Source organism: Hyla sarda, chromosome 1, assembly GCF_029499605.1.
Source record: "Hyla sarda isolate aHylSar1 chromosome 1, aHylSar1.hap1, whole genome shotgun sequence".
Classification (NCBI taxonomy): domain Eukaryota; kingdom Metazoa; phylum Chordata; class Amphibia; order Anura; family Hylidae; genus Hyla; species Hyla sarda.
Window position 1 is genome coordinate 502635023 of NC_079189.1, and position 26099 is coordinate 502661121.

Here is a 26099-nt window from a genome sequence, read left to right on the forward strand (position 1 = left end):
TGCACACACTGATCTTCTATGTTGATCACTGGTTTCTCATAGGAAACCAGTGATCGACGAATCTGCCGGATGACTGCTCATGCCTGGATCTCAGGCACTGAGCAGTCATTCGGCGATCGGACAGCGAGGAGGCAGGTAGGGGCCCTCCCGCTGTCCTGTCAGCTGTTCGGGATGCCGCGATTAGCCGCGGCTATCCCGATCAGCCCGACTGAGCTAGCCGGGAACTTTCACTTTCACTTTTAGCCGCGCGGCTCAGCTTTGAGCGCGCGGCTAAAGGGTTAATAGCGCGCGGCGCCGCGATCGGCGCTGCGCGCTATTAGAGGCGGGTCCCGGCTTCACTATGACGCCGGGCCCGCCATGATATGACGCGGGGTTACTGTGTAACCCCGCGTTATATCAGAAGAGCAGGACCAAGGACGTACCGGTACGTCCTTGGTCCTTAAGGGGTTAAGAGTGCCATCTGTATGAGTAATCAAATTTTATAAAATGGCCCCTCATAATAAAAAATTTAATTGCCCTCTATTTTCCTTTAATCCCTTTAGGACGAAGAGCATACTGGTACTCCAGTGGTAAACATTTATTTTTTTTTAATCATCTGGTGGCAGAAAGTTAAACAGATTTGTAAATTACTTCTATTTAAAAATCTTAATATGTCCAGTACTTATCAGCTGCTGTATGCTCCAGAGAAAATTGTCTAGTTCTTTCAAGTCTATTCACAATGTTCTCTGCTGACCCCTCTGGCCGTTTCAAGAACTGTCCAGAACAGGAAAGGTTTGCTATGGAGATTTGCTTCTACTTTGGACAGTTCCTGACATGGACAGACGTGGCAGCAGAGAACACTGTGGTCAGAAAGGAAAGAACTACTGAACTTTCTCTGGAGCATACAGCAGCTAAGTACAGGAAGGATGTGGATTTTTAAATAGAAGTAATTTACAAATCTGTTTAAACTTAAATATATATTTTCCAATGGAGTACCCCTTTAAGTTATTGCATTTCTCCCACATGATCAACAGCATAAAAACAAAACAATAGCAAAGTCAGAAGTGCTGATTTTTTGTTACATCACATCCCTCAAAAAATTAACAAAAAGTGATTAAAAAAAAGTAATCTATGCTTAAAAGTGGAACCGATTAGCCCTCACATAGTCCCATAGACAAAAATATAAAAGTAGTTATATAAAACAAAACCTGAATAAATGTGTTATTGTATTTGTGGTGTTGAAATTGTGCTGAGCCACTGAATAAAGATTACTCGTCACAGTAAAACTGACATGTTCTCTATGAAAACTAACCCCCATAAAAAAAAAAAAAAAATGATGTACATGTTATGGTAAAATGAGTGATGTCATTACAAAGTTCTAATGGTCCCACAAAATAGTAGGCCTCCATATGACTCTGTAAGAAGTCATATGAAAAAAATAATGGCTTTACCATTAAGGAGATGAACAGAAAATGATAAGTCTTTGTACAAATTTTAAAAAATGCACTTAAAAATGGATATTCATCGGACACTACAGGTATACAGTAGATGAACAAAAGAAGAAACACAATGGCATATTCTTTCTGTACACAGTGACTTTTTATTTTCTTGGTTGGCATATCTGCTTTTCATTTGCATAAAACATCCAAACACTCAGAGTTTTATCCTGCTCTTGTACATTGAAAAGCTCAAAATTATATGTTTTAAACAGTGTTCTCTGTGATAAATGGTCTAATCATTTCATTCTTCATCTAATAGACTGCTCTCGTAAAGCAGTGAGGTTAACCTTTAAAATAATTGTCAGCCCACCTTTTGGAATTATAATGATTTCATAAGTGCTGGTTAATCCAAGCTTCCTACCACGTACTGTGCATCCTGATCTGCTGATATCAAGAGGTTGACCTTAAATTTGTCTTATCAGAGATGAAAGAATAAGTCTTTCCAACATGCTGCTTCTGCCGTGATTTAGGAAGCAAGATAGAAAGAGAACAGTTTAGCAATCGAAAGTTATTTTTTTATTGTTCCGAGAACAGAAAAATTACTCTTCTACTAGAATTGTCTTGTTTTAAAAAAAAAAGTCCCAAAATTATATTAAACTTAAAGGCCATCTGTGAGCGATAACTTATCCTCTATCCACAGGATAGGGGATAAGTGTTTGATCGTAGGGAGTCCGACCGCTAGGACCCCCCCGCAATCTCATGCATGGGGCCACAGCTCTCCCATAGAACTGTATTGGGAGGGGGAGTACCGTCAACCTCTCTAGGGTTGGGGTGTGTTTAAGATATTCATTCCTCTCATTGTAAAGCATTCATCTACCCCCTGACTATTTAATCACTCATCGCCTGTTATTTACTAGCATTATTAAAATCACGCTCATCTTATACCTTGACATTTCAGACAAACTGTAAACCTACATATTTCAGTAATGGCAGTGCATATCAAAAACCTGTATAAAACGTGTTATCAGCATACCCTAAGCCAGTGGTTCTCAACCTTTTGACAGCCCATTCCCCTTGACAGCCTATTCCATAAAAATTGTACCCCTATATTAGAGACATTTTGTAATGATTATAGTATAATTCACATGCTTTACTTTCCTCTATAACATGCTCCCTGTTCCTCTCCCTATCTCCTCAGTCCCCCGTTATACAGGTGATGTCTTCTCTAAATAGAGTTGTTTACTTTTCTTTTCTTAACTATCTGGCCACTATCTGACCACCATTAATATTTCTCCCATATAAGACTTATCCACAGACCCAGCCAAACAAACATTTTAAGCTCCTTTCTGCAGTACAATACCCACCTTTTTACAAACGCCCCATGTTTGTCACACATAGTAATAGTAGCCGCTTTGCGTCCCCATAAAGTTGATAGGCCCCCTCTGTGCCCCCAAATATAGCTGTAGGCCCCCAAACTTCCCCATATAGAGCTGTAGGCCACCATACTGTCCTGCTTTGGTGCACCACTGCTCCTGTGGTCTGGGGACCTATTGCTATGGCTCATAGCAGTAGGTCCCCTGTCTGCAGGAGCAGTGGAGCAACAAAGCTGATGGTAGTTACTTTCCACAGCAGCCCAGTGCCCGCGCGTCCTCTATCCCGCGCTTGCTGTCCTCCTGCTCTGCTCCTCGGTGCAGTGACATCAGCCTACCATTTCTTTCAAAGTGGTCCAGACCAGTAACCAGTGGCTGTGGCTGCCATTACTGATTTTTTTTAAAGTACCCCTTGGAGAACTGCTAAGTACCCCTGGGGGTACTTGTACCCCAGGTTGAGAACCACTGCCCTAAGCTATTTAATTATAGCACCTATTTTTTGAGGTTGGCTACAGGTCCTCTTTATTTGCTGTGGATCATTTCTTGTAAGGTACACTATACCAAGGCCTTACCAGCCCGAACACATTCCTGATTTTGGAATTACCAGTAGTGAAAGTCCATTACAAAATAATATATACATTGTTTTCCACCAATTTGTTCCCTGGCCCTAGTTTAACATGAAATTAAACTCAGTTCCTGCTATTTAAAAAGGCAGAAAAAAATACCATGCTTTCACATACTTTGTGTGATTTTTGGCAATTTAAATGTTAGCTAATTGCCAAACATGGTTGCTCACCTTTTGGATATTGTGAAATGCCACAACACCTATTAAGACCTGTAGTATCTGAGACTTTACAGGTTTTCACTCTGTCCAGACTTTAGCCCCATGTAGCGCAGCAACTTCAAGATGGCAATTCACTGAGCCACTCAAGATACAGATGCTTAAGCAATTATACCAAATGAAAACAAAAAAAAAAAACTCGAACACTAGTTGCCCCGTTGGCATATTTTAAAATAGTTGTGATCTTATCCCTGCTGCCTTTGAATGTTCAATGTTTCTTTTTGCATGTAGCTCAGTGTTACTCAAGCGCGGTCCTCAAGTACCCCCAACAGGTCATGTTTTCTGGATTTTCCTAGTCTTTCACTGGTGATATAATTATGGTCAGTGGATCAGCCATCACCACAATTATATCACCTGTGAAAGACTAAGGAAATCCTGAGAATATGACCTGCTGGGGGGACTTGAGGACCGCGCTTGAGTAAAACTGATGTAGCGTGTCGGTTGTCCTTGTTTAGTTTTGCTTTTTGAATAAATGATTTTATTGGCAAAAAGTATACAGCAAACATTGGAGGTTGTGCTCCAACCTTAGAAATCCTGACCATGGACTTAATTATAGAGAACAATAAATCTTTATTTGTCTGAAGATAAGACGTTTCAGGGATCAAACCACATAAGTGCACACTGAGTAAAAACTGGTTTAAACTTGGTACCATACAGGCATAAAAATTGCTGATTAATTGTCCATTGAAATGAGGTTTAAACCTCACTCATTCCATATTAACACAGATTGGTTGTCCATGAAAACGAGGCTTGAACCATACTCAGTACATATTGAGTCAAAAGTGTTAGTCCACTACTTTGGCAAAAAGGTCCTTGGACCAAACCTGGAAGCCCTGAGGAACAAGACCAGAGCTTCATAATTAGTTGGGGAACAAGTGTAGTTTTTTGGTGTTATCTCATTGCAGTTCTTTTGCATTTAGAGCAGCATAGCTGTAGACTATTAACCCCTTAAGGACGCAGGACGTACTCAAATGGCCCCTTTTCCGAGAAACCTGAACTGGTCCCTGAAAAAAAGCGAGTTTCAAAATTTTGTGAAAAATTGGAAAATTGCTGCTGAACTTTGAAGCCCTCTGGTGTCTTCCAAAAGTAAAAACTCATCAATTTTATGATGCAAACATAAAGTAGACAAATTGTATATCTGAATTAAAAAAAAAATTATTTGGAATATCCATTTTCCTTACAAGCAGAGAGCTTCAAAGTTAGAAAAATGCTAAATTTTCAAATTTTTCATCAAATTTGGGGATTTTTCACCAAGAAAGGATGCAAGATACCACAACATTTTACCACTATGTTAAAGTAGAATATGTCACGAAAAAACAATCTCTGAATCAGAATAACTAAAAGCATTCCAGAGTTTTTAATGTTTAAAGTGACAGTGGTCAGAATTGCAAAAAATGTCTGAGTCCTTAAGGTGAAAAAGGGCTCAGTCCTTAAGGGGTTAAAGGGGTACTCCGGTGAAAACCTTTTTTCTTTTAAATCAACTGGTGGCAGAAAGTTAAACAGATTTGTAAATTACTTCTATTAAAAAATCTTAATCCTTCCAGTACTCATTAGCTGCTGAATGCTACAGAGGAAATTTCTTTCTTTTTGGAACACTGATGACATCACGAGCACAGTGCTCTCTGCTGACATCTCTGTCCATTTTAGCAACCATGCATAGCAGATGTATGCTAAGGGCAGCATGGTGGCTTAGTGGTTAGCACTGCTGCCTTGCAGTGCTGGGGACTTGGGTTCACTAAGGACAACAATAATAAGGACAACAATAAATAAAGTATTATTATTATAATAACGTCCGCAGAGAGAACTGTGCTCGTGATGTCATCAGAGAGCATTCCAAAAAGAAAATAATTTCCTCTGTAGTATTCGGCAGCTAATAAGTACAGGAAGGGTTAAGATTTTTTAATAGAAGTAATTTACAAATATGTTTAACTTTCTGCCACCAGTTGATTTAAAAGAAAAAAGGTTTTCACCGGAGTACCCCTTTAAGAGAACCCATGTGTTGGGAAAGTGTAAATCGCTTACTTTGGTACAAGAGGGTATCAGAAAGGATTATGGGGAGGACAGACTGATCCTCTGGGCAGTGTTTGATTGTAAAACCTGTAAAATTGGTTGGTGCCAGATACCATAGGACACCTTCAGAACGCTTGTGGAGTCAGTGGCTCAAAGGTTCAGATCTGTTTTAACAGCTTAAGAGGGCCCTACACAGTATCACATTTTTATAACTTGTTCAGAAAGATACGCAGGTAAATAGATGGATAGGTAGAGTAGTGGGAAGTGTAATTGTAACATTCATTTAACTAAACAATATTTAAGAGCATAAAAACCTTTAACTTTAAAGTTTCTATTTTTATTATAGTTATATGTGCAAACTCAGCTGCCGCCTGAATAGCCTGCGTTGTGCAATTTGCTATAAATCTGCTGTACTATGTTTCATTTATTTGTAAAAGCTAATATTTTATTGCATTTTAATCTATATAATTAAATGTAGAATTCTAGACCTAAGAAGCTCAGCAGCAGTTATGCAAACCAGTGCAATAAATTAATGCGTCATAGTTAAGCTGCATGCAAGTTACCATAGATCTTTCTGAGAGGTGCTAAATATCTAAACCATTAGTTTCATGCCAACCTCTTTCTCATTCACAATTGTTGAGGCCCTGACTTATAAATCTTTTTTCATCAGGCGATATTACACTTGCAAAGCAAAACTAACATCAAGCAAACCACAGTGAGTGGAAGTCAATGAAGGTCGAACAGGCAATGAAATTATTACAGATTTCACAATGAACACTAATGGACTTCTTTTAATGTGATTAGTTGTAAATGTCTCCGACCTTGTTGACAAGGGGGGTCATATTTAGCATGTTAATTTCTCATTCGCTCTTTGAACAAAAACATTCTTTTTAGAAACTCTGGTATTTGCATAATTAAGATTTGATCTAGTAGAACTTTTCATCTACATTTATAGACAGCTGACTGTGAGGACTTTTTAATGTCTGAAATTTACCTACAGAACTTGACCTTATTAGCTTTTATGGTCTTTAAATTGTTGTTCAGGTTAATTTGCTGTCAAGTGTCACTGGTTCGGTCTGTCATAGTTAAAGCCTTGGACTGACCTCAGACAACCTCTTGTATGTGTGTTATTAAGATTAGATGTAAAGCGCTGTCAGACTGAAAAAATGTGTCTGATCAAGGAAGGGGTGTCCGAACGCTGGGACCACCTTGCAATCTTCTGCCCAGTGATCGGAGACCCGGAGATACAGTGCTAGTGTACCTCTGGTTCTCCCATAGAGATGCATTAAGGGGGCGTGTTGACCACCGCTTCGTGTATGAGTCAGACGCCCCACAATAAGATACTTAACCCCTATCCTGTGGATAGAGAAAAGGTTGTTCAGTACCGGAGTACAGCTTTAAGGTGTGTTCACACGTTAAGCTTTTTATTTGCAATTAGTCAATACAAAGCCAGGGGGAAAAAAAAGAGGGGTAACGCGTGTAAAGGAAAGATGGAGACTTGCCACTAAGCCCCTCCTTTTTTAAAAACTCTCTTGCCTTTGTATTCAATAAAGCTGTGTCCACACATAGGATTTCCACATCCCTGCATGGTAAAAATTCAATCGCCCGATGCCTGGGACATGTAGTTTTGTGCGCTGGGCAGGTGAATTTGTCATAGATTTAGCCCTGTATCGGGCAAGCAGGTACAGACCGACTTCCCCCTTATTTTTCTATAATGCCGGTGTGAGGTGCAGGAGCCGATGCAAGTCAGCACCTCACACCGGCGCTCAGAGTATAAGGAGGGGGCAGTGGCGTTCCCCAGCTGATTTCAGTAGCCGAGGGACGCTGCTCAGAGCCCCCCAGCCGGTGTGAGGGGATCTCAGGAGCGAGGGCAGAGCCAGAGGTCACACGTCTGCAGGAGATGATTAAGCCACGCCCCCTCCTCCCCCCTCCCGGAGGATGGAGCGTGCAGCTCTGCATAATACAAGAAGACAGGGGGAGAATGAGGACGTCCACAGCTCCTCCCTCCCCCACACACAGCCTCTCCCTTCCCCCTGCTCTGTCTACACAGGACCTCATTTATCACGGGGAGGTTTCAAGTATTCATGGGGGAAAATACAGAGCAGGGAGAGGACGTGTGTGAGGAGACTGCACTGCATGGGCTGGGGATTTCACCTCACACAGGCTCAGGTGAGGAGGCAGAGCATGCAGGCGGCGGGAAGGGTGGTTGTGTATGTATGTTATGTATGATTAGGGGGGGCTATATGTATGATGTGTGCATATGTATGGTGTATATGTATGATGTATGTGTCATGTGTATATACGTGTGTATGGTGTCCGTGTATGTGTGATGTGTGTATGATGTGGGGTGTATCAGTGGCGGGTGTATGTATAATGTGTGCATATGTATGGTGTATGTGTCATGTGTATATATGATGTCTGTATGGTGTCTGTGTATGTGTGATGTGTGTATGTAATGTATGATATAGGGGGCAGTGGCAGGTGTATATATGATGTCTGTATGGTGTATGTGTCATGTGTGTATGTAATGTATGATATAGGGGGCAGTGGCAGGTGTATATATGATGTCTGTATGGTGTATGTGTGATGTGTGTATGTAATGTATGATATAGGGGGCAGTGGCAGGTGTATATATGGTGTCTGTGTATGTGTGATGTGTGTATGTAATGTATGATATAGGGGGCAGCGGCAGGTGTATGTATGATGTGTGCATATGTATGGTGTATATTTATGGTGTGAGTGTATGTGTATAAATGATGTGTGTATGGTGTATGTGTGATGTGTGTATGTAATGTATGATGTGGGGGGGTGGGTGTATGTGTGATGTGTCTATGTATGATGTATGTATGTAATGTATGATATAGGGGCAGTGGCCCGGTGTATGTATGATATGTGTATGCATGTATGTTTTTTACAGGGGCGGACTGACAAGTGCTGCTGCCAGTTGTGCTATCTAATTTTATTTATTTTTAGTGGCTTCTGGCCACCCTCACTAAACTGCACCCCCAGAATCCCACCCCCTTCATACTCGCCCGCCGACCAAGAGCCCCATGGATGCATGCAAACATGCCCGAACCAAAACTACAACTTCCAGCATGTTGCACTATAACCTAAACTGTAGAACTATAAAGTGTAACATGCTGGGAGTTGTAGTTTTGGTTGGGGTCAGCTGCAGAGCCATAGGCTGTATCAGGGCATGCTGGGTGTTGTAGTTACTAACTGTAATTCCCAGTATTCCTTGACACATCCTATGTGCTCTGCAGCTATCCCGAACCAAAACTACAACTCCCAGCATGTTACACAATAACCTTAACTGTACTACTGTATAGTGCAACATGCTGCAACACCCACACAACCATAGGCTGTATCAGGGCATGCTGGGAGTTGTAGTTACTAACTGTAATTCCCAGTATTGCTTGACACAGACTATGGCTCTGCAGCTAACCCGAACCAAAACTACAACTCCCAGCATGTTACACAATAACCTTAACTGTCCTACTATACAGTGCAACATGCTGCAACACCCACACAACCATAGGCTGCATCAGGGCATTCTGGGTGTTGTAGTTATCTAGTAACTAAATGAAACTTCCAGCATTTTCTGACACATAATTAGAGTAAATAAAATGCACCATATAAACTGGAGAAGCAGAACCCCCCCCCCCCCCCCCTGTAACATAGCGTTGTTCACTGTTATCCAATCAAAAGACTCCATATATAAGTCCCTATGAAGACTGAAAAATAGTGATTAAAATATTTTTTGTACATATATATGCGAATAAGCCCCTTTCCTAATAAAAGTTCCGATAAAAACTATAGATCATGTCACACAAGATTACCCTAATCCCTGTATATGGAAAAATTGCCTCGGGTGTAAAAGGAGCTAGCTACAGCTCTCCCTCCGCTAATAGCCCGGCATGCTGCGATCGCCGTGGCCGCTATTAAACCATTAGATCACCGCTGTCTAAGTTGACAGCAGTGTCTAAAGGGATCTTTATATCCATCCCTGGTGATCTAGTGGGGTGGATCAGACTATTTTGGTTGAAATTATTTTATCTACCAGGACAAGTGGATTTTCTTGAGGGACAAGTAGATTGTGTTCAGCTTTAGTCCCTTGGACAAGTAGGTTTTTTTTTTAATTCCCACACCCCTGCCATGTCTATAGCACTAAATTCTGAAATTGTGGTAAAAATTGTATGTTTTTCAAAGTGGTTTGTGCAATTGCGGTAAAATTTGCCCTCACATCTCATGCGAAACACAGTCAATAGCTGCAGGGACAAGACAGTTTTCTGGGCAGTAGAGGGATCCAAAGTGGTTAGATCTTTTTTTCACTCAAAAATATACACAATTTCCATCAATATATATTTCCGATACACATACAATATTATCTACATGGTATAAAACATTTTTGCAAAATGCCAGTGCCCTATATCTGTTCTCACTTTTAACCCCTTAAGGACCAGGGTTTTTCAGTTTTTGCACTTTCGTTTTTTCCTCCTTACCTTTTAAAAATCATAACCCTTTCAATTTTCCACCTAAAAATCCATATTATGGCTTATTTTTTGCGTCACCAATTCTACTTTGCAGTGACATTAGTCATTTTACCCAAAAATTCACGGCGAAATGAAAAAAAATCATTGTGCGACAAAATCGAAGAAAAAACGCAATTTTGTAACTTATGGGGGCTTCCGTTTCTACGAAGTGCATATTTCGGTAAAAATGACACCTGATCTTTATTCTGTAGGTCCATACGGTTAAAATGATACCCTACTTATAAAGGTTTAATTTTGTCGTACTTCTGGAAAAAATCATAACTACATGCAGGAAAATGTATACGTTTAAAAATGTCATATTCTGACCCCTATAACTTTTTTATTTTTCCACGTATAGGGCGGTATTAGGGCTCATTTTTTGCGCTGTGATCTGAAGTTTTTATCGGTACAATTTTTGTTGTGATCGGACTTTTTGATCACAATTTTTTAATGGTATAAAAAGTGACCAAAATACGCTTTTTTGGACTTTGGAATTTTTTTGCGCGTACGCCATTGACCGTGTGGTTTAATTAACGATATATTTTTATAGTTCGGACATTTACGCACGCGGCGATACCACATATGTTTATTTTTATTTACACTGTTTTATTTTTTTTATATGGGAAAAGGGGTGTGAGTCAAACTTTTATTAGGGAAGGGGTTAAATGACCTTTATTAACACTTTTTAACTTTTTTTTTTTTGCAGTGTTATAGGTCCCATAGGGACCTATAACACTGCACACACTGATCTCCTATGCTGATCACTGGTGTGTATTAACACGCCTGTGATCAGTGTTATCGACGCTTGACTGCTCCTGCCTGGATCTCAGGCACGGAGCAGTCATTCATCGATTGGACACCGAGGAGGCAGGTAAGGGCCCTCCCAGTGTCCTGTAAGCTGTTCGGGACGCCGCGATTTCACCGCGGCGGTCCCGAACAGCCCGACTGAGCAGCCGGGATACTTTCACTTTCACTTTAAAAGCGGCGGTCAGCTTTGACTGCCGCTTCTAAAGGGTTAATACCGCACATTGGCGCGATCGGCGATGTGTGGTATTAGCCGCAGGTCCCGGCCGTTGATGAGCGCCGGGACCAACGCGATGTGATGCTTCATATCGCGGGAGCCGGCGCAGGACGTAAATATACGTCCTACGTCGTTAAGGGGTTAAACAAAAAGGAATCCCCTAAGGCGGTTTTTACTTACATTTTTCATCCATTGTTTGCTTTCGGTCTAGTTTTTCAGGCATTTACAGCTCAAAATGAGGTTAAGAAAACTTGTGTGAAAGTAGCCTAAGAATTTATTCACACGCGTTGGTATTATGCCATGTAGTCAAAATCTGGACTAAAGGCAATCAAGGAGATTTAAGAGATGAAAAGTTAACCAGTTGTCCATAGCAACCAATCAGTTTGTTTATTTTGTAGAGGCTTTATATACTTCATTGCAAAACGGTCTGATATAATTTTGTTGTACACCGTATTCCAGTTTTATTTGCTTCTGTGATTTATTTAGATAACTTGTGTATTGTGATAGCTTAGAAAATCAGTATGCACTTCATTTCCTTCCTTTTAATGTAATATTAAATTGTTACATTTTGCTTCTGGTGGAGCTTTCTTTTACTGCTTACATCGTTTCCTTTCTCTTGTGTATTTCATGAGTAATATTTTTTTCTGGCAATGTACTGTATATTTCTGTAGTCAGAGCACTTATTTCCCTACAGTAGCTACAAATATATGCATGTTGAAATATTCTAGTGCGGATGTCAAGTGTTTAATACAACCACACTGTAATTGGCAGAATGTATGACCATTTCCTTCTGGAATAAAACCAGCTATCCTTGGAATATGGTTTTGCTCATTATTGCGCTTTAGATGCATAACCATAAATTTAGCTTACTGTCATTTGGCATGTTAATGATGCTTTTGTTTTTATTACATTCTCTCCTATTCATCTCTATTACTAGCAAAACAAATGTTTTATTTGCTTTGTAAAGGATACCACATATCTATCATGACCAAGACAAGCAACTTGGCATTTAATACTTTTATTGCCGATTTGTTCTTCAGCAAAAATCGGTGTAATGTTAGTAAAGTGCTGTTAATGGCTTATGTGCTGTGTTCTGCCAACAGGTTTAAAATCTTTTATACAGACTGACAAACTATTCTAGTATGATGGCATCCTCTTTTTAACATGCAGTGGTAGTTCCATATTCGAAGTTCAAACATATGGACTATTTTGTATTAACAAATTGGATTGTAAGGAAAGTAGAAGGCCCTCATAGACTTAGTTGGGAAAGATGTCAAGACCCCCAGTGCTACTAATTGGGTATGGTCTTAGATTACCAGGTAAAAAGGTAACCTGTGTGTCAAAGGGGATCATGTATTGTTGTAGTCTTAGTGCAGTTCCAAGTTAAATGTTGGAAGAACCCATTTAGGCACGGTTTACATCACTGCAGCATATTCACCTTATAGGTTTGAGAAAGACTTACCTAAGTGAGAGTCCTTCCAGTCACTGTACCCCTGCATTCCTATGCTGAGTGGTACAGTTCCTGAATGTAGTTTTCAGATTCTTTCTTAAATGACCTACAGTAATGTAAAACAGATTGCCTGTGCAAAAATAAAAACTTCATCACAAGTGACATCTGACACCCCCAGTCAACAGTTGGTGGGTTCTTCAGACACAATCCCTCAGTTGGCATGGCCCAGGAGCAGTGCCTGTCCTCCCATTGCCTCTGTCCTATGCTGTTCCCTCCCCCCCCACAGAAGTATCGTATGCTGTGGGGTCCGGTCTCACTATTTAATGAGGACGATATACTAGAGGACAGTCAGCAGCTACTGCCCAGCCAAGAAGTGGAGGAGACATCTGCCGCTTCCTCCGCTAGGCGGGCAAGTAGTGATGAGAAGAGTGACGTGGGGAGGTGGTATTGCAAGCGTTCAGGCTCCTGAAGCAGACACTGTTGAGCCTGAGGAGGACATCAGTGACTGCAGACACAACTCGATGATGATGAAGCGGCTCACACTTGGGAGCCGGTTGCAGAAGGGGCTTCATAATCATCAGGTAAAGAGGGTTGCTGGTTGACCATGAGGCAGCAGCTGAGCCAGCAAGGTGGTAGCATGGTTGGCAGTCAGCATGGTGCCAGAAGTGGAGACCACCTGCCTCGCAGCAACCTACCTTCCTGGGAGGTAGTGAAACAGGGGTTCCTGGAGTTGGCGGCAGTAGCAGTCTATCATTATCTAGCATCCGAAGGAGGTTAAAATGGCCACATGCAAGATGTGTCGGCACAAGGTGAAGCCTGGCCAGGGTTTCCAACGTTGGCACCACGGCCCTGGGTCAACATATGAAATGTCACCATAAAGCGGCCTGGGAGGACTGTGGCTCCGATGTGGTGGTCCAACCTACGGCATAACCCAGTGGCACACCGCTCCCTGATTCAGCCAGCCAAGGCTCGACCATTCCAACCGAAGGGAGCTGTGTCATACCCTCCTTCTTTTGCTCCAGATGCTCCTGCTCCTCCTACTTCAAGTCAGTCATTCCGCCAGCATTCCATCGGCAAAGCCATGTCCAAGAGACAACAGTATGCGCCCACTCATCCAACGGCACAGTAGCTGAATGTGCTCCTGTCCAAGTTGCTGGTGCTGCAGTCCCTCCCTTTTCAAGTGGTGGACTCTGCACTGATGGCTTGTGCTGAGTTGAGGTGAAGAGTCACAATCCGTCATTTCTTTGCGAAAAAGGCAATACCAGCCCTGCACAATTTTGTGGAAGAGAAGGTGGACCAGTCCTTGAGCCTGTCGATAGTACCAAAGTGCACGGCAACGCCGACCTGTTGAGCTGTAACTACGGTCAGGGACAATATATGGCCCACTGAGTGAATTTGGTTCCAGTCACTCGTACACTGCAAAGCACACCCTCCTTGAGCTGCAGTGTCAGAACAGTATTCCCCCACATAGTCTGATTTGCAACGTTTCCACATGTTGGTATTCCACCCTCCATATGTTGGACCAACAATACGAACAGAGAAAAGCCATCACCGATTTCTTGATGATCCAAGTGGATAGGGGGCTCCCCTGTGCAACTCAATATCAACCAGTGGCAGCTCATACGTGACACCTGACGTTTGCTCAGGCCCTTTTAGGAAGCCACATTATTAGTCCGTCGCCTTTATTACGGGATGAACGACTTCATTCTACTGCTTCATTTACTACAACATGTGTTGGAAACAATGGCTGGTCAGGGCACTGGAGAGGTGGCGACTGCATCTCACGGCTACATGAGCCCTGTGAGAGCTGAACTGGAGGGGCACTGTACTCGGGTCTTTTCAGCGCTCCCATAGAAATTAATGGAGTGCATGCTGTCTGCAGCATGCGCTCCTCACTCATTGTCGAGGCCCATTCAGAATCGCAGGGGGTCCCAGCGGTCAGTTACTTATCCCCTCTCCTGTGGATAGGTAAATTTTCGACGGATATGCCATTTAAAGAAGTTTTAGGGTACACATTCTTAGTTCTCTTTAAATGACATCTGCAGCCAAAGACAACTTAACCCTTATCCACAGGATAGTGGATAAGTGTCTGATCACAAGGAGGTCTGACCGTTGATTCCCCCGCGATCTTCTGCATGGGGCAGCGGCTCTCCCGTGCTGGAGGCATGCCGGCCGCAGCCTCATGCTGCAGCTCCTCCATGTATCTCAACAGAAGAGGCGGGGAGGCAGCGTTCGTGCCTCCCCACCACTTATAGAACTGTATGGGGAGGGGGTGTGCCGTCAACCTCAGAGAGGTTTACACTACGCGCATTAGCCGCTCATATAGTGCGGCAATGCTGGGTCCCTTGCAAGAAATCGCGGGGGGTCCCAGCAGTCAGACCCCCTGCGATTAGACTCTTATGCCTTATCCTGTGGATAGTGTTAAGTTGCCTTTTGCTGCATATGTCCTTTAACATATGTAACGCTGAGACCCTTTATAGGAGTTGAAGAGAAACAGATACAGTACATTTCTGTTTTATGCTAGATAGTTTAGATGGGTCACAAATGTATTCATGAGTAGGATATACACCGTATGTGGTTGATATTGATTAAGCCATTGTGCGGTGATTACAAGTCAGCTGTATCTGACAAGCTGTAATCTTCTGTTCTAGATTTTGTAAATGGACAAAGTTCATGTACAGTTTGTCCATTCAAAATGACATTCATACAGTTTATTTAGAAAATAAAAATAACCATCGGTTTAAGCCACCCAACCTGAGACACCATTGAAACTTCACTGTAGTAAAATCATAGAGGCGGAAAACTTTAAATGGACATTTACTGTTGAACATTTACCCTGGACAGCATATAATATGTATTTATATGGAAACGTAATCATAATGCAGAAAACCTATAATAATTCTAAATTTTGAATAAATGGAAAAAGTTTCAAAAGAATGCAGTTTTCAATAAATGCAGCAAAGCTTCAATGCCAAAAAGAAACTAGCTGGTGGAGAGGATGTCTTCTATTTCGGTGGTTTTATACACAATGTCCCAGCTTTACTATTGCAAATGTGCCAGAATTTTGGCGCAAATGATCTAGTACCATATTTATGAATTTTATATACTTTTTTGACACTTTTCCACTGGGTCCAAAATAGGGAGCATGGAGTATGTGTGGCAAAAATGCATCAGAATTTTAGTACATGATTCTAGTTTGAGGTATACAAACTGATAAATCTTGCACACATGAAGTCTGTCTGTCTTACAGAAGTCTCATAGGGAGTAAGTTTTAGATTGCGGGGGTGGGGGGGGGGGGTTGTTTCTGACTGCTGGGACCCCCCTCTCCTGTACTGGGCCCTGGCTCTCCCCGGTAATTCACATCATGACCCCCACTTGAAGCGGGTGCTGCTCCACCCCCTCCATATATCTCTTTGGGAGAGCTGTTCGGCTAGCTTCTGCTCTCCCATAGAGGTATGCGGATAGTGACATTTTTACTATGCAATTTCTCCTTTTATGTTAGCACTGTAAAAAAAAAAGACTTTTTTTTTTTAATCAGGGCTAGTGTGTTGTGAAAACTGCCGCTACAGTTTCTGGAGCAATTTTTTAAATATTTTTTTTATATACTCAAAGCGAGAAGGGGATGCATCAATAAGGAGTTTTGTGTATATTTATGTTGTTTTTTTTTTTTTTTTTCTTTGACTCAAAAAGACAAAAAAAGTGCTACAGGAGCTTGTGTCTCTTTTCCAAAACAATGTGTAAATCTACTTATAGCTGGTGTGAAGAAATTAAAGTAAATCTGCATATTAGGGATTGACCGATATCGATTTTTTAAGGCTGATTCAGATAATCTGTGGAGGTTAAGGCCGATAGCCGATAACTTAAACCGATATTCCGGTATAAGTTATCTGCTATTTATCCCCCCATTAGATTGCCGCTGGGGACCCCCGTGATCTCCAGGCTGGCTGCGGCGGCATCTGGAACATGGAAGCCTGCAGCTTCCGCATTTGTGACATCACGCCCCCCTCCATTTATGTCTATGGAAGGGGGTGTGACGGCTAGTACATAGCCGTCACACCTCCTACCATAGAGGTGAATGGAGGGTGGGTGGCATCCGGCATCCCCAGTCATCGGGCACTTAGCGGAGTTCGCTCCGTGCACAGATAGAAAGGGGTGCCGCTGGGGTCCCCACTATCTAACCTCTTTTTCCCTATGCTTTGGATAGGGGATAAGATGTTTACAGCAGAGTATCCCTTTAACTCCTTAACGACGCAGGACGTAAATGTATGTCCTGGTGAGGTGGTACTTAACGCACCAGGATGTACATTTACATCCTATCAATAACCGCGAGCAAAGATAATGCTCGGATCATGCGCGGCAGGTCCCGGCTGCTGATAGCAGCCAGGGACCCGCTGGTAATGGCCAACATCTGTGATCGCGCGGATAGCCGCCATTAACCCCTCAGATTCTGTGATGAATTCAGATCACGGCATCTGCGGCAGCGTGGTCACTAAAATAGATGATCGGATCGCCCGCAGCGATGCTGCGGCGATCCGATCATCCAGAACGGCAGACAGAGGTCCCCTCACATGCCTCCGCAGCCTTCCACGGGTCTTCTGCTCTGGTCTGAGATCAAGCAGAGCAAAGCAGAAGATGACCGATAACACTGATCAGTGCTATGCCTTATGCATAGCACTGAACAGTATTAGCAATCAAATGATTGCTATAAATAGTCCCCTAAAAGTTAAAAAAAAAATTGAAAAATCCCCTCCCCCAATAGAAATGTAAATTGTCAGTTTTTCCCCATTTTACCCCCAAAAAGTGTAAAAAAAAAAAAAAATATATATATATATATATATATAATATATACAACAGGAGAATACAGCAGCACACTGCTAGCACAAAGAAATAGATAAAACATGAATATACATGAGTATATATATAGAACATGAAACGCTATACAGCTGTAATGCAATAAATGAAAATATGAAATTATGGGGTACTTAGCTTGAAAATTTGGCCAAATAGCTTGGACCGTCCCACCACGGTAAGGTGACCTCATTCTGGGACGGACCCTACACTATGAATATGCTTCTGTGTGAACAGCTCAGCAGGCATTGCAAGATCTGAAACATCCAAGGCACCTTATATACACCTAATAGAGGTGGGTGGGGTGCAAGAGCCAACATGGAGGTAGCCACTCCCCCGTATGTGTAATACAAACAAAGAATAAGTTGGCCAGCACTATTAATTCCAAACTATTATATAGACCTGACTTACAGGTGCAGGCTGCTGGGCTAAATATACAACAGGAGAATACAGCAGCACACTGCTAGCACAAAGATATAGATAAAACATGAGTATACATGAGTATAGACCTGTAAGCCAGGTGTATATAATAGTCTGGAATTAATAGTGCTGGCCAACTTATTCTTTGGTTGTGTGTGTGTATATATATTTTATAAACATCGGATTGTTTTTATTAAGTTTTAAACACAGTTTTACAATAACAAACATCACCCAACAACCCCCCCACAAAACAATTCCGTCTCATCCCACCCCCACAAGAGCCCTTCCACCCTCAGCATAGAAAAAATCATAGACAAGCTCCATCAAGTTCACAATAAAGGCATCAATCAAGTTCACAATAAAGAAAGAGAGCACATTCCTCCAGATGTAATTATAATCAATTCACCAGTCTCCATCCAACAGATCATACATTCTTCCGCAGCCACACATCACAGGAGGGTAAGCAAACGTAGAAACCGCCATATCAATAGTTTGCTTGCCAACCAATCAGCATGCAGCCACACACTAGAGACCTCACACCATTTAAGAGGCGTCCACAAATACCATCAAATTTCCGTTCCACCTTGCGCTTACTGTAGATGCCCTTTTCCAATTTCACCACATGTGTCACCCTTGTTATGAGATCAGCCACCCCCGGAGGGGAGGATCTAATCCAGAATTGTGCAATCAGCTTCCTGGCCTGGCATAAGACTTTCAGAATCTCAACTTCCACCATAGAGGGCTCTCGACTGCATCCTATCAGTCCCAGTAAGCATTCCCTTGGAGCCCTAAGTATAGTCACCCAAAAGACTGTCCTGATGAGTCGTAGCATCCCAGTCCAATACGCAGTCAAACAAGGGCACGTCCATATCATATGAACCAGGTGTGCCTCCAACTCACCACAACAGAGTCAGACCTTACACCTATCTTGTGAAGGAACAGAGGAGTCTTATATACTCTATGTATAAAAAAACAGTTGGGACAGACGGTTAGATTCCGATAAAGACAAAAATGGAGTAAGCGCCAGTACAATTCTCCTCTCTTCGTCAGTTAGGACCCCAAGGTCCCTCTCCCATTTAGACCGGATCGTCAAAGGGAAACCCTTATGATAAAAGCTAAGCAATTCCCCATATAGCCAAGGGGTCAAGAGGCATCAAAACAGACTTGTCCCAATTGATAAGTAATTCCGAAAAGGAACCAAATTCTGCAATAAGATACATAATAGGGGTTAGTGAATGGGCCGTATCCCCCAGAAATAGTAACATGTCATCGGCATAGAGCGCCACCCTCTCTTCTATAGTGCCATATCGAAACCCCACTATATCTGGCGACATCCTCAACAGGCAAGCTAGGGGCTCAATAGCTATGGCAAAAAGCAAGGGCGACAGGGGGCACCTTTGTCTTGTACCCCTCTGCAGAGCAAACGAGGGTGAGATCTGACCATTAACTCTGATGCGGGCAATCGGGCTCTGGTAAAGAAGCTTAACATAGGAAAGGAATCTATCCCCAAACCCCATGGCACTCATTACACTCCACAAGTAATCCCATTCGACGCTATCGAATGCTTTGGCAGCATCCAACGAGAAAACCGAGCGAGCTCCTGTACCATCCTGAGACATCTGTAGATTTAAATACACCCTCCTGATATTATCAACTGTAGCTTTACTGGGCATAAAGCCAGTCTGATCTCCATGGATCAGAGAAAGTATGACCCCAGCTAACCTGTTAGCGAGCACCCGAGCCAGCAGCTTCACATCAGCACATAAAAGGGATATTGGTCTATAGGAACCCGTACACAAAGGGTCCTTTCCAGGTTTTGGAATGAGTACAATGAAGGCTTCCATCATGGAGCGAGGCAGAGAACCCTCTGAAACCGCTGACTCAACCACCCGCAACAGTTGTGGTAATAAAACACCAGAGAATTTTTTATAGACCTCACTAGGGAGGCCATCAGGGCCCGGGGCTTTCTCATTATTAGCATCTTTTAAAGCTTGTTCCAATTCCTCTAAAGAGATGGGCGAGTCCAGCTCACCCCTCTGCTCCAGAGTAAGGGAAGGCAGCCTAGCCCTACGTACATACTCCCTCAGGGCTGTCTCAGAGCAGGAGGCCCTAGAGGAATACGCATCCTGATAGAAAGCCAACATCATGTTCAAAATCCCCCCATCATCAGTGATCTCATGCCCCTGCTCATACCGCAGACAACTAGTAAACGATATACCCTGTTGTGCCCTAGAAATGGAAGCTAAAAGTTTACCAGTACTTTCTCCACATTCAAAATAATGTTGCTTAACAAAAAAGCATTTATTTTCAGCTGTCTTTTCCAAGTACACTTTATAATCTCCCTGTGCCCTCAACCAGGTCTCTTAAAAAAAAAAGTCCAAAATTGCTGCTTTTTTAATAACATTTTATTTCAAATAAAATTGATAAAAAATGTATTCAAAGTTTTATATATGCAAGTGTGGTATCAAAAAATAATTACAGATCATGGAGCAAAAAATGAGCCCTCATACCGCTTATACGGAAAGATGAAAAAGTTATAGGTCAGCAAAAAAGTTAGATTTTTTTTAAGCGTGTAATAGAAAAGTATGTAATCATGGGTATCATTTTAATCATATTGACCTACAGAAAAAAGAAAACAGGTCTATTTTACTGTAAAGTGTACAGCATGAAAATGAAACCTTCGGTAATTTACAAAATTGCGATTTTCTTATCAATTTCCCCACACAAATAGAATTTTTTTGCTTGCGGTATTCATTTTATGGTAAAGTGAGTGATTTCATTACAAAGGACAACTGGTCACACAAAAAAACAAGCCCTCATACTAGTCTGTGGATTAAAATCTAAAAGAGTTATGATTTTTAGACGGCAAGGAGGAAAAAATGAAAAGGTAAAAAAAAAAAAAATTTGCCTGAGTCCTTAAAGGGGTACTCCACCCCTAGACATCTTATCCCCTATCCAAAGGGGATTAGATGTCTGATCGCGGGGGTTCCGCCACTGGGTACCACCGCAATATAGCATGCAGCACCCACCGTATCTGCTTCCGGAAGGTCTGGAGGTTCTGGTTCCCGACCACGAGACGGAAGATCGTGACGTCACGACTTTGCCCCCGTGTGATGTCAGGCCCCGCCCCCTCAATGCACCCCCCAGTGGTGGGACCCCCGCGATCAGACATCTTATCCCCTATCCTTTGGGGGTTAAGCCTTCATCAAGAGAGTCTGGCAGTGGCTTTCTTGTGTTTCTCGTTTGAAAACACATGAACTCCCTTATGGACGGGGAAGTTGATGTGAAAACTCATGAACTTCCCTGTCCATATGTATTGGGGAATAGGGATGCATAGCTTTTTGCCAAAAACACAAAAGTGTCAGGTTTTTTTCACAGCTCATTTTGAGAAACGAAAGCTGAGCTTTGTTTGGTTGCTATTTGTCAAATCAGACACTTTTTTTGTTACAGACCTCTATCTAAATCTGGTCCAGTTTGTCACAGACTTGTTTTTTTGTAATTTTATTTATTTTTTTGCATAAAGGCCCAAGTGCCCATTGGTTGGTTTTCCCTTGACAGCTATTCTTGTATGAACGGGTGCTTAACTTGCAGTGTGTTTGAGCAGGTGCTTAAAGGGGTACTCCGGTGAAAAACTTTTTTTTTTTGTAAATCAACTGGTGCCAGAAAGTTAAACAGATTTGTAAATTACTTTGGGGATTTCCTTTTACCCTGGACAGTTCCTAAAATGGACAGAGATGTCAGCAGAGAGCACTGTGCTCATGATGTCAGCAGACAGCTCTGTTTCAAATGGAAAAAAAATTCCACTGTAGTATTCAGCAGCTAATAAGCACAGGAAGGGTTAAGATTTTTTAATAGAAGTAATTTACAAATCTGTTTAACTTTCTGGCACCAGTTGATTTAAAAAAAAAAAAAAAGTTTTTCTCCGGAGTTCCCCTTTAACTTGCTTTATCACTGTTGATTTTTATTTTGAGATCAGATAAGTGTCAAATTGTGTTATCATGAAAGTCAGGTCATAAGCTTGTGGGAGTCATGATGGTCTCTTCGTTTGTTCCAACAGGTGTCTGACAAGTCTGTGGAAGCATTTGCAGAACACTGTCCAGAGCTGGAATATGTTGGCTTCATGGGCTGCTCTGTTACATCTAGGGGAGTTATTCGCCTTACCAATGTAAGTAGCCAAGTATCAGAAAATGTGTAAAGAGCATTTTAAGTAGTTTCCTTTATAACTGGACCCCTGCTGAGCAGCGTAATATCTATTTAAGTTGGGAATAATCTTAAATTGACGTTTGGTTTATTGGAGCTTTTTCTTGCCAAACCAATATATTACCTTCTCATAAAATGGTAAAAAAAACATTGGGGGTGATTTACTAAAACTATCTGTCTTTTGTACTGATTCTTTTAGACAGGCTTTTTGTGCATAGGTTTATAATTCGGGGGAATGGTCTCTTAAGTTTTTCATGTCGAACATGCACTCAAAAAGTTTCCTACTCTAATTGTGTGTAAAAGATTTTACACCACTTTTATCTTGGCTAATAATACACAAGTTTTATGCACCAAAAAAATTTCCAGTCGGCTTTTTAAGTGTAGCATAAACTTATTTAATTATAATTAAAATGATTTCCTGCATCCTTTTTGGTGTGTGAAAATGTTAAGTGTTGAGAAAAGCAGGCATAGGAAATGTGGATCACTGTCTATAGTCAGTTATACTATATGTGTAGGAAAGAATGTTTAGGAGGTTTTCACAAATCTGGTGTAAACTTATGTATTTCTGCATTTAGTAAACACCAATAAACAATATAGTAAACAACAAAGAAGACTAATTTTGTAAAGGAGTTTTTCCACAGTTATCCACATGATAGTGGAATGGTCCTTGAGGGGCTTACATATAGTGAGAATAGGAGTTCTGTGCCCACCTTTGCAATGGAGAAACAGTTGAATATATATGCTAATTTACCATTCAACTCTGTATGACTGACAAAGATGTGCTGAACTTAAATGGGCACTGTCAGATACAAAAACTTTTGATATGTTGTAAAGCATGCAAAACCATTAGGTTTTGTAATTACTTTCATTAGAACATTTTCAGTATTTCATATTGAAAAAGCCAAAGAACTGCCCTCCCTGCCTGCTTGGACACATACTAGTCCTACTGTGTCCATGCATCATTACCAATGTCATGGACACACTTCCTTGATTGACAGCTGTGAGCGCAGGACTCAAAGCTGGAGGAAAAATCCTCCCACTGTCAGCTTGTGTCCTGCTACTGTCAGTTGTAGTTTTGCTAACGCTAGGGAAGATGTGAGCAGACAGCATACCGATGGAGGGGGCGGAGACCTTCACAGTGAGGCCACGCCCCCTCCCTTTGAGAGGAATTCAGACTAGTGAGATAAATTAAAAGTGTAATTAAAAAAATAAGACACATAAAAAATAGATGTACATGGTCAGGATTAGGTACTGAGTGATATATATAAAAAAAATGTTTTTTTGTTGACTCTGACGGGTATGCGTTAACTACCGTATTTATCGTGGTATACCACGCACCGACCTATAACACGCACCCTCATTTTACCAAGGATATTTGGGTAAAAAAAGTTTTTTACCGAAATATCATTGGTAAAATGAGGGTGCGTGCGTGTGCGTGCGTGTGTGTGCGTGCGTGTGTGTGCGTGTGTGTGCATGTGTATACCCCGGTACACTGTTTCTGACCCCGCAGAAGACCCCAGGAAATCAGGGGGAGAGAGGCCGTCCCTGTCCGCTTCTCTCCCCCTGCCTTTCCTGGGGTCTTGCGAGACGCAATGACGAGTGACGTCTTCAACGTAACGTCACTCGTCATTGCGCAGCGCATAGCAATGACGCACGGGACGCCACAGCAGAGCCAGAAGCAGCGTGGACCCGACCCCGGCAACAGGTAATTATAATAACGGGGATGGGGGAGGCAATGGGGCAGCGGTGCTGATAGCCAGGGGGAGAGAAGGGGCAGCGCCACCGATAGCCAGAGGGAGAGAAGCGGCGGCAGCAGGGCTCTAGACCCCAGGTAAGGCAGGGGGAGAGAAGTGGGCAGGGACGGCCTCTCTCCCCCTGCCTTTCCTGGGGGCTTCTGCGGGGTCAGAAAAACTGGGGATGGGGGGAGGCAATGGGGCAGCGGCGCCGGCAGTCTCTGGACCCTAGGACAGGCAGGGGCAGAGAATCGGCCAGTGACGGTAGGTCTCTGCACCTGCAAAAGCTGCTGCAGTTGATTGATTTAAAGCGCTCGCTTTAAATCATTGAACTGCAGCGGCTTATCGGCGTATAACACGCAGATAGACTTTAGGCTAAAAAATGCGTGTTATACACCGATAAATACAGTAACTATCTCTGTGTGTCCAGTAGAGTTGTAAAGATCAGCAGCACACATACCCTGTAAATGTAGAAACTTGTATACTGCTCAAAAAAACTAAGGGAACACTTAAACAACCCAATCACACTTCTGTGAAATCACACTGTCCACTGAGAAAGCAACACTGATTGTCAATCAATTTCACATGCTGTTGTGCAAATGGAACAGACAACAGGTGGAAATTAAATGCAATTAGCAAGACACCCCCAATAAAGGAGTGTTTTGCAGGTGGTGACCACGGACCACTTCTCGGTTCCTATGCTTCCTGGTTGATTTTTTGGTATCTTTTGAATGCTGGTGGTGCTTTCACTCTAGTGGTAGCATGAGACAGAGTCTACCACCCACACAAGTGGCTCAGGTAGTGCAGCTCATCCAGGATGGCACATCAATGCGAGCTGTGGCAAGAAGGTTTGCTGTGTCTGTCAGCGTAGTGTCCAGAGCATGGAGGCGCCACCAGGAGACAGGCCAGTACATCAGGAGACGTGGAGGATGCTGTAGGAGGGCAACAACCTTAGCAGCAGGACTGCTACCTCCGCCTATGTGCAAGGAGGAGCACTGCCAGAGCCCTGCAAAATGAACTCCAGCAGGCCACAAATGTTCATGTGTCCTCTCAAATGGTCAAACACAGACAACATGAGGGTAGTATGAGGGCCCAACATCCACAGGTGAGGGTTGTGCTCACAGCCCAACACCGTGCAGTACGTTTGTCATTTGCCAGAGAACACCAAGATTGGCAAATTCACCACTGGCGCCCGGTGCTCTTCACAGATGAAAGCAGGTTCACACTGAGCACGTGTAACAGACGTGACAGAATCTGGAGACGCCACGGAAAGCATTCTGCTGCCTGCAACATCCTCCAGCATGACCGGTTTGGCAGTGGGTCAGTAATGGTGTGGGGTGGCATTTCTTTAGGGGGCTGCACAGCCTTCAGTGTGCTTGCCAGAGGTAGCCTGACTACCCTTAGGTACTGAGATGAGATCCTCAGACCTTGTGAGACCATATGCTGGTGCAGATGGCCCTCGGTTCCTCCTAATGCAAGACAGTGCTACACCTCATGTGGCTGGAGTGTGTCAACAGTTCCTGCAAGAGGAAGGCATTGATGCTGTGGACTGGCCGCTTATTCCCCAGACCTAATCCGATTGAGCTCATCTTGGACATCATGTCTCGCTCCATCCACCAATGCCACATTGCACCACAGACTGTCCAGGAGTTGGCAGATTCTTTAGTCCAGGTCTGGGAGGACATCCCTAAGGAGACCATCTGCCACCTCATCAGGAGCATTGCCAGACATTGTAAGGAGGTCATATGGGCACGTGGAGGCCACACACACTACTGAGCCTCATTTTGACATGTTTTAAGAACATAACATCAAAGTTGGATCAACCTGTAGTGTGGTTTTCTACTTTGGAGTGTGACTCCATATCCAGACTTCCATGGGTTGATAAATTTGATTTCCATTGATAATTTTTTTGTGATTTTGTTGTCAGCACATTCAACTTTCTAAAGACGAAAATATTTAATAGGATTAGTTCGTTCATTCAGATCTAGGATGTGTTATCTTAGTGTTCGCTTTATTTTTTTTGTATATAAATATTTGGGTCATTATTCTAACAGGTTTAAAGTGGATCACTGAAGGTGAACTTTATTTGTTTTGCTTTCCACTTGACCTCCCATTAAAAGCTTAAATTTTACCAAATATTTTGTGATTTTAAATCTTTTTTATTAATCTTTTCATGTAAAGGTAGAACTAAAGTCCTTTCATAACACAGTTGTGACTCGATTTATAAACCAATAGTAGGTTGGTAGTCCACTTAGT

At 42.5% G+C, this 26099-nt stretch overlaps 1 protein-coding gene across 4 annotated transcripts in view; it reads left to right on the forward strand.

The window, feature by feature from the left end:
- FBXL17 (F-box and leucine rich repeat protein 17) overlaps positions 1 to 26099 on the forward strand; it is a 743798-nt gene that overhangs the window by 206486 nt on the left and 511213 nt on the right. For all 4 annotated transcript variants that reach the window (XM_056537501.1, XM_056537500.1, XM_056537497.1 and 1 more), the window contains one exon: positions 21968 to 22075. In XM_056537501.1, the coding sequence (XP_056393476.1) occupies positions 21968 to 22075 (108 nt within the window). The remainder of the gene's footprint in view (positions 1 to 21967; positions 22076 to 26099) is intronic.